At 50.3% G+C, this 13268-nt stretch overlaps 1 protein-coding gene across 1 annotated transcript in view; it reads right to left on the bottom strand.

Moving 5' to 3' along the window:
• CHKA (choline kinase alpha) overlaps positions 1 to 8101 on the bottom strand; it is a 73293-nt gene extending 65192 nt beyond the window's left edge. The window contains exons 1-2 of the mRNA XM_017857102.1: positions 8004 to 8101; positions 7778 to 7903 (exon numbers count right to left, since the gene is read on the bottom strand). Coding sequence (XP_017712591.1) covers positions 7778 to 7903; positions 8004 to 8101 — 224 coding nt within the window. The remainder of the gene's footprint in view (positions 1 to 7777; positions 7904 to 8003) is intronic.
• Between the last annotated feature and the right edge of the window lie 5167 nt (positions 8102 to 13268).

Below are 13268 nucleotides of genomic sequence, written 5' to 3' on the forward strand. Positions count from 1 at the left end.
GCCAGACCCAGTTTCTTAAAAAAATAAAAAGGAAAAGGAAAAAGACACAAACTGACATCTCATCAAAGAAGATATACAGATAGCAAATAAGCATTTGAAAAGATTTTCATCATATGTCATTAGAAAGTTGCAGCCAGGGGCAGTGGCTCACGCCTGTAATCCCAGCACTTTGGGAGGTGGAGGTGGGCGGATCACGAGGTCAGGAGATCAAGACCATCCTGGGTAACACAGTGAAACCCCGTCTCTACTAAAAATACAAAAAAATTAGCTGGGTATGGTGGCGTCCACCTGTTGTCCCAGCTGCTGGGGAGGCTGAGGCAGGAGAATGGCGTGAACCTGGGAGGCAGAGCTTGCAGTGAGCGGAGATCACACCACTGTACTCCAGCCTGGGTGACGGAGCAAGACTCCATCTCAAAAAAAAAAAAAGAAAAAAAAAGAAAGTTGAAAATTAAAATGAGATAACTGACCAGGCGCGGTGGTTCACGCCTGTAATCCCGGCACTTTGGGAGGCTGAGGTGGGTGGATCACCTGGGTCAGGAGTTTGAGACCAGCCTGGCCAACACAGTGAAAACTCATCTCTACTAAAAATACAAAAAATTAGTCAGGTGTGGTGGCAGGCGCCTACAATGCCAGCTATTCAGAAGGCTGAGGTAGAGAATCGCTTGAACCCAGGAGGCGGAGGTTGCAGTAAGCTGAGATCACACCACTGCACTCCAACCTGGGCAATAGAGCAAGACTCTATCTCAAAACAAAAACAAAAAAGAGCCGGGCACGGTGGCTCATGTCTGTAATGCCAGGACTTCGGTAGGCTGAGGCGGGTGGATCACCTGAGGTCAGGAGTTCAAGACCAGCCTGGCCAACATGGTGAAACCCCATCTCTACTAAAAATACCAAAAATTAGCCAGGCGTAGTGGCAGGTGCCTGTAATTTCAGCTACTTAGGAGGCTGAGACAGGAGAATCACTTGAACCTGGGAAGTGGAGGTTGCAGCAAGCCAAGATTGTACCATTGCACTCCAGCCTGGGCAACAAGAGTGAAACTCCATCTCAAAAAAAAAAAAGAAAAAGAAAATGAGAGACCATTATACGCCTACCAGAATGACCAAACTCCAGAATGCTGACACCACCAAATGCTAGTGAGGACATGGAATAACAGGAAATCTCATTCACTGCTGATAGGAATGCAAAATGTTACAGCCACTCTGGAAGACAGTTTGGCAGTTCGTTACAAAACTAAAGGTAACTCTCACCATATGACCAGCAATCATGCTCCTTGGTATTTACCCAAATGAATTGAAAACCTACACATGGGCCAGGCGCGGTGGCTCAAGCCTGTAATCCCAGCACTTTGGGAGGCCGAGGCGGGTGGATCACGAGGTCAGGAGATGGAGACCCTCCTGGCTAACACGGTGAAACACCGTCTCTACTAAAATACAAAAAACTAGCCGGGCGAGGTGGCGGGCGCCTGTAGTCCCAGCTACTCGGAGGCTGAGGCAGGAGAATGGCGGGAACCCGGGAGGCGGAGCTTGCAGTGAGCCGAGATCGCGCCACTGCACTCCAGCCTGGGCGACACAGCGAGACTCCGTCTCAAAAAAAAAAAAAAAAAAAAAAAAAAGAAAACCTACACATGAATGTTTAGAGTAGCTTTATTCATAATTGCCAAAACCTTGAAGTAACCCGGATGTCCTTCAGTAGGTGAATGGATACACTATGGTATATCCAGATGACAGACTACTACCCAGTATTAAAAGAAGTTAGTTATCAAGCCATGAAAAGACACAGGGAGGCTGCGCGCGGTGGCTCTGTAATCCCAACATTTTGGGAAGCCAAGGTGGGCAGATGACAAGGTCAGGAGTTCGAGACCAGCCTGGACAATATGGTGAAAACCCGTCTCTACTAAAAATACAAAAAAAATTAGCCAGGTGGGGTGGCACATGCCTGTAATCCCAGCTACTCGGGAGGCTGAGGCACAATAATTGCTTGAACCCAGGAGGCGGAGGTTGCAGTGAGCCAAGATCGCACCATTGCACTCCAGCCTGGGCAACAGAGGAGGACTCGGTCTCAAAAAAAAAAAAAAAGAAAAAAAGAAAAAGAAGAAGAAGACAAGACAAGACAAGATACTGGGAAACTCAATGCATATTATCAAGTGAAAAAAGCCAAACTGAAAAGACTACATACTGTATGATTCCAATTCTATGACATTCTGGAAAAGGCAAAACTATGGAGACTGTAAAAGAATCAGTGATTGGCTGGGGATAGGAAGGAAAGAGGGTTAAACAGACATTAAGTAGAGATTTCTAGGGCAGTGAAACTATTCTGTATGATAGTACAGATGGTCTCCAACTTATGATGGCTCAACTTAATGACTTTTTGACTATACAATGGTGCCAAGGTGATATGTATTTGGAAGAAACTGTACTTCGGGTTTACATACAACCATTTTATTTTTCATTTTCAGTACAATAATCAATAAATTACATGAGATATTTAACACTTTATTATAAAAACAGACTTTCTGTTAGATTATTTTGCCCAACTGTAAGCTAATGTGTAAGTGTTCTGGCAAATTAAAGGTAGGCTAGGCTAAGATATGCTCTTCAGTAGATTCGATGTATTAAATGCATTTCAATTTATGATGGTTTATCAAGGCATAACCCTGTTGAAGTAACCTCATCATGTAAAGCAGCATCAGTAAAATGGTGGATACAAGTCATTATACGGTGGCCAAAAACCACAGAATGTACAACAGCAAGAATAGGATGTAGTGTGTTATGGACTCTGAGTGCTAATATGTCAATGTAGGTTCCTTAGTTTTAACAAATGTACCATTCTGGTGGGGGAAGCTGAGAAAGGGGAAGGCAGTGCCTGTGTGCAGACAGGGGGTTATATGGGAACTCTCTGTACTTTCTGCTTAATTTTGCTGTGAACCTAAAACTGCTCTAAAACTGGGCACAGTGGCACACACTTGTAATCCCACCTACTCAGGTGGCTGAGGCAGGGGGCGACTGCTTGAGCCCAGGAGTTCAAGACCAGCCTGGGTAACACAGTGAAACCCCGCATTTCTAAACAAATACAAACTGCTCTAAAAAATAAAGTGTATTAGTTTAAAAAGGAAGAAAGAAAAGAAAGTCAGCAAGCCAGCCACTCAAGGAACAAAACTTTCCAGTAAAACAAGTGTAAATAAAATTATATCTTGAAAAATGAAACTGAAAATTATTTCTGTTCTTAAACGTAACATAATTTAGGTTATAAGTACAACTACATATTTATGTTTAAATTGAAAAGCAAGGGCCAGGCGCGGTGGCTCAAGCCTGTAATCCCAGCACTTTGGGAGGCCGAGACGGGCGGATCACGAGGTCAGGAGATCGAGACCATCCTGGCTAACACGGTGAAACCCCGTCTCTACTAAAAGTACAAAAAACTAGCCGGGCGAGGTGGCGGGCGCCTGTAGTCCCAGCTACTCGGGAGGCTGAGGCAGGAGAATGGCGTGAACCCGGGAGGCGGAGCTTGCAGTGAGCTGAGATCCGGCCACTGCACTCCAGCCTGGGCGACAGAGCGAGACTCCGTTTCAAAAAAAAAAAAAAAGAAAAGCAAACATTTAAAATGAAAAGTAGGGAGTTTGGACACAACTTTTCCAAAAAAATTATGATGGCACCGTAAGACACAATTAACTTCCTATGTGAGTTTTACTGCATAATTTTACAACAATATCTGAGGACTTGGCCAGTCTTTTCGTGGGACTCTCTCCATCTTTTGATATGATTCTACTTTGCAGGGTCCAAGGTATCATCCTTATCAATGGTTTTCTTTTCACCATTAGTGGGTCTGTGGAACGTAATGTCAAAAGATGTGTGTGAAACTTTGACAGTTCTCCAACATTTCATTCATTGAACTTCACGAAATCTTGTATCCCATACAAGACTTTAAACCTCATTTCACAACTGCTGTGACCTTATCAGCAACGAAAATAACAAACTCTAAGCTGGGCACAGTGGCTTACGCCTGTAATCCCAGGGCTTTGGGAGGAGGCAGGAGGATCACCTGAGCCCAGGAGTTCTACACCAGCCTGGGCAACATGGTCAAATCCCACGTCTACCAAAAAATACAAAAATTAGCCAGGTAGCCAGGCATGGTGGCTCATGCTTGTAATCTCAGCACTTTGGGAGGCTGAAGCAGGTGGACCATGAGGTCAGGAGTTCAAGACCAGCCTGGCCAACATGGTGAAACCTTGTCTCTACTAAAGATTAAAAAAAAAAAATTAGCCAGACAGGGCACACGCCTGTAATCCCAGCTACTCGGGAGGCTGAGGTAGGAGAATCGCTTGAACCCAGAAGGCGGAGGTTGCAGTGAGCCGAGATCGCAACAGCCTAGGTGACAGAGCAAGACTCTGTCTTGAAAAATAAATTTAAAAATAAAAAATAAAAAGGTAAGCCAGGGCTCAAATTTAGACCATGCAAACAAGTTTGGATTTTATTTTCCAGTATTTGAGAAATCCATAGCAACACAATATAGAATGGATTACAAGGAACACACAAAATGCAAGAAGATCCTAAAATGCCTCCTGTTATAGTGTCTAAGCAAGGACAGCAAAGGGAGCAGACAGAAGGTGGGGATACAAAAGTAGCTCATGAGGTTTGAGTTACCACTTCATGCAGAGGAGGGATTTCTGGGGGAATGCAGAGTTAGAAATGATCCCGGGGCTCTGGCCAGGCTGCTGTTACAAACGCAGACAGAAAGCAGAAGCACATTCCTGGGTGGGGAGGAGCCAAAGGGTTAAATTTGGAATAGGTTGAATGCACTGAGTTGAGGTGGTGAAGTCTGATAAACTCCTGCAGATGCACTGGCACTCAGTGAAACAGGGAGCTCCAGAAACAGATTAGGGCCAGGTGTGGTGTCTCACGTCTATAATCCTGGCACTTTGGGAGGCTGAAGCAGGAGCTCAGGAGTTCAAGACTAGCCTGGGTAATATGGCGAAACCCCAACTCTACAAAAATACAAAAATTAGCAAGTAATGGTGGTGCGTGTCTGTAGTCCCAGCTACTTGGGAGGCTGAGGTGGGAGGATCACCAGAGCCTGGGAAGTCGAGGCTGCAGTGAGCCATGATCACACCACTGCACTCCAGCTTGTGCAAAAGAGTGAAACCCTGTCTCCAAAAAAAAACCAAAAACCAGAATCAGATTGGTAAATGTCAGTAAAATCTGATAGCTGGAGCCATAATAACTGCAACTGCCTATGGAGAATCACTGAATTTCACTTAGGAGAATTCCTCTCCTTCTCCCCACCTCCAAATGCCCTTGTCTTTTTTTAAAGCTAGACATCACCCACTTTCCCACGTCCTAAATCACCTTTGTTTCTCCTCATTAAACTTATTCCATAACTACATTCTCTTCCAGAAAACAGACAGGACTGAGACAGTGTACTCTTGCAACATTATGTAAAAAGGTCATCCAATCCAAAAGGAAAGCTTTGTTTTCCAAAACTGCTAACTCCTGGAGAAAAGAAACAAGACATCCTCAATGCTTTCCTAATAAATGGTTTGAGCAAAATGCAAAAGCTTAACTGCTGAGTGACTTTCCCTGGAGAAGGCCATGAAAATGTCTTAAGGCTGGATCTAGGGTGTCCAAACATTTTCACAGGCCGCAGGCTAGATCACTGATGCAGGAGAGGGGGACACCAGAGACCTGGCAGTTCAGGCTTTGAAGGCAGTAAACACCCACTGACCTCAGGCAAGTCACTTCTCCTCCAGGTTTTTCACTTCACAGACTGGTGAGTACATGGTCTAGAACGATCGCCCTTCTAGTTGAGAATTTTCAGGACTAACTAAAAGTGGATTAAAGTAAACCTTAAAGAGAGCTGAATTTTTTTAAGTGCCATTAAGCAATTCAGGGATTATCTAAACAGCTTTGGTTTTCTTTTCTCTGCTTCCTTACCAACTGCCTTTTAACTCTCACTCTTAGGTCATAAGCAGTCAGAGGGGCTGAAACACAAAGAGGAAGTGAAGCTCAAAGAGTTAATTTTGCTGCATTAGTGGCTCTGGTAAAAGACAGTGGGCACAGAAAAGGAATCAAATAACCAAAACTGGATTGGGGATTACTGGTGGCAGCCAGCCAGCAAATTTCTAGATACTGCACACAACCTGGTCAGCCAATTAAAAGAAAATTGGCAAAAAATGAGGGAACACATTTTTTTTTTTCTGAGACAGAGTCTTACTCTGTCACCCAGGCTGGAGTGCAGTGGCATGATCTCAGCTCACCGCAACCTCCACCTCCCGAGTTCAAGCGATTCTCCTGCCTCAGCCTCCCAAGTAGCTGGGACTACAGGCGTGCACCACCATGCCCGGCTAATTTTTGTATTTTTACTAGAGATAGGGTTTCACTATGGTAGCCAGGCTGGTCTCAAACCCCTGGCCTCAAGTGATCCTCCTGCCTCAGCCTCCCAAAGAGGATTACAGGCATGAGCCACCGCACCTGGCCGGGAACACAATTTTTTTTTTTTTGAGATGGAGTCTCTTGCCCAGGCTGGAGTGCAGTGGTGCCATCTCAGATCACTGTAAGCTCTGCCTGGCAGGTTCAGGCCATTCTCCTGCCTCAGCCTCCCGAGTAGTTGGGACTACAGGCGCCCGCCACCACCCCGGCTCATTTTTTGTATTTTTAGTAGAGACGGGTTTTCACCGTGTTTGTTAGACAGGATGGTCTCGATCTCCTGACCTCGTGATCCGCCCGCCTCGGCCTCCCAAAGCGCTGGGATTACAGGCGTGAGCCACCGTGCCCGGCCCAGGAACACATTGTTAAAGGCCTAAATAGAAGGATGCACACACTACGATGAATGGTTATCTCTTGGGAGCAGACTGGTGAAAGAAGGTCAGACTTCTGTTAAGTCTGAATACCTACACGCGTACTTCTGTAATTCAAATTTAAGATTAAATATTTTCAAGTTTAAAAAAAGGAAAAAATGGCCGAGCGCGGTGGCTCACGCCTGTAATCCCACTTTGAGAGGCCGAAGCGGGTGGATTACCTGGGGTCCGGAGTTTGAGACCAGTCAGACCAATATGAGAAACCTTGTCTCTACTAAAAATACAAAATTAGCCAGGCGTGGTGGCGGGTGTCTGTAATCCCAGCGACTAGGGAGGCTGAGGCAAGGAGAATCGCTTGAACCCGGGAGGCCGTGGTTGCAGTGAGCCGAGATCGCGCCACTGCACTCCAGCCTGGGGACCAAGAGCGAAACTCCTTCTCAAAAAGAAAAACAAAAGGAAAAAACATTTCTACCTTAATCTTATTTTAGGAGCCACGCCTCCCACCTTTGTCTAGTAACACAGCTATAGTGATGTCTCAACAGCCTCTCAGGCGATGAGAAAATGCTACTCCTCCACTAACAAATGACTCTTGGAGAGGGGAAAAGACATCAAATCTCCAACTCGAGGAACTAGCAGAAAAAAGTTAAAAGTGATTTGTGTTTTAAAGCCAGCCACAACATCTTCATTCAAGGCCCTAAACCGCAAAGACTTTCCAGACCTATCTTAAACGCACTTCGTGATGGAACGGTATTGTTCTCCCAGAGTAGACCCGTTTTCTCATGAAACCGACGTTTTACAAAAGGCTGCCTGTGGACGGCCTGCGGCGCGGCGGCCGCGGACCCGAGGCTCCCCTTGGCTTTCGCGAGGGCTGGGATAAAAGGAGGGCTTTCGCCAGCGGCGGTCCCGGCCCGCCACGGCCACGCCCCGCCGGACCCGCCCCCGCCGTCACCTGACTGGCCCGCGGCCCCAGCCCCGGCGCCACCGACCTGATGACACTGATGTGGGGCTCGCCTCGCGTAGGCGCGCGGCGCGGGCAGGAACTCTTGCCACAGATAGGCCTGCGCCGGCGTCCAGGCTCGGGCTGGCTCGTCTGCCGCGCTGCGGCGCGGGGGCTGGGGCAGCGGCGGCGGCGGCGCGGGGGGCAGCGCGAGTGGCGGCTGTTGGCCGCCAGCTGGCTTGGGACTCGATCGGTGGCAGCGTCGGCGCTGCTGCCCACGCGGGCCGCCGGGGGCCGCGCTGCCGCTGCGCAGCTCAACCAGCCGAGCGCGAGGGCTCCGCTCGCCGCCGGTGGCAGAAACTTGGTTTTTCATGCCGACCGGCGCCCGGAAGGAGGCGCGGGCGGCGCAAGCGGGCGAGAGGCGAGGCTCAGGGTCGGCGGGCGCTCGCCTCAGGGGCGCGGGCGGGGAGGCCGCTCGCCGCTCTCTGACGGGCGGGCAGGCCGGCAGGAGAGCGGTCGGGGCGGAGGCCGCGGCGTTGGGCGGCGCGGGCGGGCGGCTGTGGGCGGCCTGTGGCGACTGTGGCGCTGTTGCGCGGCGATGTGCTGCTGCCCGCTGCTCTCGCTCCTCTGCCGCCGCCGCACGAGGAGCGCCGGCAGCGTCACAGCCCGCCCTCGCGCTAGCCACTGATTGGCCGCCGTCCGCCGGCCCGGCGCATCATAACCGCCACCGCCCTCGCCACGCCGCCTCCCCATTGGCTGCGGCGCCGCCCCCAACCTGGGGCGCTGCGACCTCCGGGAGCGGGGCCTGGGCGGAGGGGCGGGGCGTGGAGGGGCCCCCGGTCGCAGGAAAAGGGGAGAGAGAAGGGAGGCGCCGGGAGAGCGGCTCCGGGGTAAGACGGAGCCGGACTGGGCCGAGCGGGGGAAGCTTCTGAGCCTCAGAGGACCTCGGGGTTGGCTTTGGGAGCTGAAAGTTTTCTTGGACCCCTCGGAAGCCCCGTGACATCAGAGGCCGGGCCTGGCAGGGGCAGGCAGGAAACGTGTCTGGAGACAACTGCCCTCTCCGCGTGACCTTGGGCGAGCAGCCTCCTCCTGGGGCTCAGTGGCTGTGATTTTGTAACATTTCCCAGGGCTGTGAGAGGCGCGTCCTCGCCCTGTCCAACGCGGAGCCCGAGGAATTACTAAGAAACCGAGGCCCGAAGGAGGGAGGAGGCGACGGGCTCGAGGCCACACGGTGGGCCAGGCTGGGCCGGGCTGCCCGCGGGCTACCGGGACCTAGCCCTCTGCACGCCTCCAGCAGCCTCAGTTTCCCTGTCCGTGGTACTGAGGATGCTCGGGCCTAGAAGTTCAGGGCTGGAGGCTCAGGGACCGGCGAGGGAGGGGCATCATCCCCGCCACGGGGCCGCCGCAGCTGCCCAGAGCACAGGCCAAAGGTGCGTGCCACGGGGCTGCTGGCGTTGTGGACGCTGTCCCCTGCCTCCCCATTCCCCGCAGGAAACAGCCTTGTGACAGTGACTAACGCACCTTTGCCGCGGTAGGAGGACAAGGGCCCCTGCTACCGTTTGCCATACACTGCCCCATGTCCCTCACTGCTCCCGTCCTTCCTGGAAGTGAGGTGCCGATAAATATAAAAATTACGGATCCCATTTTATGGGACATGAGCTGAAACAGGAGGTTTCCTGGCCTGCCAGGGGCTTAGGACATCCAGTGCCTGATGCACAGAAAATGGCTTCTATGTAGGGAGTTCACAGTCTTCCACCAGAAGCAAAAATCTTTTAGAGTGTGTACTTGGTTGAACTTGCTCCACGCAAAATGGTCTTATTTAGGGATAAAAATGAAAGGGACTTTTGTGAGGCTGCTGTGGCAATAGGCCTGGAAGTTGACCTGCAGGGAGGTAGGAGAGGCCAAGGCCCCTGGGACGGAGGCTGGCCAAGGTGGGAGTCCCACTGGATGTTTGAAAGGCTGAGAAGCCAAGGGTTTCCATCTGGGGAGGCCATTTGGATAAAGGAGCCAAAGACTTTCTCTGAAAATACCAGCTCACAGGGAGGTGGGGCCATGCCAATGGCCTGTCCAGGTGACAAGCCCTTTGTCCCACTGTCTCCTGGCACCAGTCTGGTAATCTCAAAGGAAGGCCAGAAATCTGGCCAGGAGGAAGGGACAGTAAAGGAAGGAGTGGCCCTCTATAATTTGAAGTCACTCTTTCTGGCATCTGCTGGCTTGTGTTAGGAAAACCCTAAGACATTGTTATGGGATCACAGTTCCTGTGGGAGGAAGAGGTTGCCTCCAGGCCAGGCACCGTGGCTTACGGCTGTAATCCCAGCACTTTGGGAGGCCAAGGCAGGAGGATCACTTGGGCCAGGAGTTTGAGACCAACCCGGCCAACATAAGACTCTGTCTCAATAAGTAAAAATGAAAAAAAAAAAATGAACAGGGCATGGTGGCTTACACTTGTTCAACTACTTGGGAGACTCAGCCAGGAGGATCACTTGAGCCTGGGAGGTCAAGGCACCCACTGTACTCCAGCCTGAGTGACAGAGTGAGACCCTATTTGCTGAATGAACGAATCGGTGAGCTCCTGGCTCAGCAATTATTAACTTATGACTTTGGGCTGAGCCTCAGTTTCCTCAACTATAAAACAAAAATAATTCAAACACTCTGATAACCAATTATAATACCCCGAGCACCCAGGACTGAATGACAGAACGTATGCAAAATGCATAGGATGTAAGAAGCACCCATTTTGTTGCGTGCAGTGCATTGCATGGCGTTGCCTCTGCCAGTGGTTTGTTTTCAGAGATGAATAATGTATACACTTGTAGCAATTCACAGGTTGGGAAGACAGTGTCATTTAAGAAAAGAATTTGGGCCGGATGCGGTGGCTTAATGCCTGTAATCCCAGCACTTTGGGAGGCCAAGGTGGGAGGTTTGCTTGAGGCCAGGAGTTCAAGACCAGCTTGGGCAAGAAGTGAGACCCTGTCTCTACAAAAAATAAAGTAATTGACCAGGCATAGTGGCATGTGCCTGTAGTCCCGGCTACTTAGGAGCCTGAGGTGGGAGGATCCCTTGAACCCAGGAATTCAAGGCTGCAGTGAGCCATGATCACACCTCTGCTCTCCAGCCTGGGCAACAGAGGCTGTCTAAAAAAATAAAAATAATTTTAAACAAAAACAATTCAAACACTCTGATAACCAAAATATCAATGTCTGTGCACAAGTAGACAAGACTTGGAAAGAAATTTGTTATGGCAGGCACTGGTCCTAAGGAGAGGTTGTTCCAATTACAAAATCTTTTCCTCTAGGATAACATAAAAAAAATTATCCAAAAGCTCTGGGATTGATGCTGAATTCTGAGAGCAGACTCAGAGGGTAGGTGATGAGCCTTAGGAGGGAAAGAGGAAAAATTAGGAAGTTCCCATCCACTCTCTGAATTTCCTGCTGATGGGTTCCTCGGGGTCCGCCCACAGACCTCAGCCCTGCTACCAACTCCAAGGCCTGTTCTGAGAAAGAGCTTTGTGAGTCTGACTCCCCTCAGGATGGGGGAACCCGCTGTCAAGCACCTGGTAGGAGCAGGCTTTGAGCCCTTTCAAAGATGCTGTGTGCAGCATCTTTGAACTTCCCTAAGCAGCAGTGAGGTGAGTGTAATTAGCACTTCATCTCTCAGGTGGCAAGGGAGCTTCACAGGGGTAAAACTATTCGTTAAAGGCCAGCAGGACCTAGGACTGCACCCAGGACCCCATCCAGGAAGACTTGTCCTTCTACACCATGAGCACCTCTGGCCCAGGAAGCACTAGACATTTGGCACAGTGGGGGTTCCCTCACGTGCTGGAGAAGCAGAGCCTTGGCAAAGCTGTGCTCACACCCCCTCCCAGGTCACACCCAGGACCAAGCACCCCTACTTCAGTTCTGAGCCTTAAAATATTAATGAGAGCACAGAGGCCACCCGGCTGCAATCCTCCATGTTGAAGATTGGGTTGCAGTGCCAGCTAGCAGAGTGACATGGAGCTGGGCCTTCCCTGAGTGTTGAGCGTGGCTCCAGCTCTCTCAGTGAAAGGCTATGTAGGTCCAGCAGCTTTCTGGAGGTCTCTGAGCCCAAGTGTGGTCTGACTTGGACTGACCCTTCTACCATACATTCGGCCTCAGCACCCACAGCCAGAGTCTAGGGCCCAGAGGGCTCAGAGAAAGCAGGTGACTAGAATACCCATATGTCTGGTGGGTGGGGCAGGCATTCCTCCTGTCCTCATTTGCAGGGATTTTGAGTATAATATTATGGGTAAAAATTCTGGCCAGGTGCAGTGGCTCACACCTCTAATCCCAGCACTTTGAGAGGCTGAGGTGGGTGGCTCACCTGGGTCAGGAGTTAAAGAGCATCCTGGCCAACACAGTGAAACCCCATCTCTACTGAAAATACAAAAATTAGCCAGGCATGGTGGCACATGCCTATAGTTCCAGCTGCTCAGGAGGCTGAGGAAGGAGAATCGCTTGAACCCAGGAGGTGGAAGTTGCAGTGAGTCGAGATCATGTCACTGCACTCCAACCTGGGCAATAAAAGCAAGACTCCATCACACACACACACACACACACACACACACACACACACACACAATCGATCTTTAGAGGTCATGCTGCCACGCAGGTGTGACCTTGGACAGAGCATCTACCTTTTTTTTTTTTGAGATGGAGTGTTGCTCTGTCGCCCAGGCTGGAGTGCAGTGGCATGATCTCAGCTCACTGCAAGCTCCGCCTCCTGAGTTCATGCCATTCTCCCGCCTCAGCCCCCAGAGTAGCTGAGACTACAGGCGCCCACCACCATGCCCGGCTAATTTTCTTTTGTATTTTAGTAGAGATGGGGTTTCACCATGTTAGCCAGGATGGTCTCGATCTCCTAACCTCATGATCCACCCACCTCGGCCCCCAAAGTGCTGGGATTACAGGCATGAGCCACAGTGCCCGGCCCAGAGCATCTACCTTTCTAAGCCACTTTCCTCATTCCCAAATGGAATCCTACTCTACAGGGCTGTTGGGGAGATTCGCTGAAACCAGCAAGGAAAGAGCTGGGTGTAGAGCCAAGGCTCCACAAAGGGTATCTATGCTTTTCTCTTATTGTTAGCTGGATTCCCAGAGCCTGGCAGAGAGCAGCAAACACCCATTCATCCTAAGTGCCAGTGGAAGCGCAAAGCCTGCAGGCGCTCTGGCAGGTCTAACAGGGCCTGGAGAGTTTTCCATTCTTTGAAGCTCCTGGTACATTCAAAAATTAAGAAACAGCTGGGGGGGCACGGTGGCTCACACCTGTAATCCCAGCACTTTGGGAGGCTGAGGCAGGCAGACCACCTGAGGTCAGGAGCAAAACTCCATCAAAAGAAGGAAGGGAGGGAGGGAGGGAGGGAAAAGAAAAAGAGAGAGAGAAAGAAAGAAAGGAAAGAAAGAGAGAGAAAGAAAGAAAAGAGAAAAGAAAAAAGAAAGGAGGGATGGAGGGAGGAAGGAAGGAAGGAAAGAAAGAAAGAAAGAGAGAGGAGAGAGAGAGAGAGAGAGAGAGAAAGAAAGAAA

This window comes from Rhinopithecus bieti, unplaced genomic scaffold (genome assembly GCF_001698545.2).
Source record: "Rhinopithecus bieti isolate Rb0 unplaced genomic scaffold, ASM169854v2 scaffold_44159, whole genome shotgun sequence".
NCBI classification, from domain to species: Eukaryota; Metazoa; Chordata; class Mammalia; order Primates; family Cercopithecidae; genus Rhinopithecus; species Rhinopithecus bieti.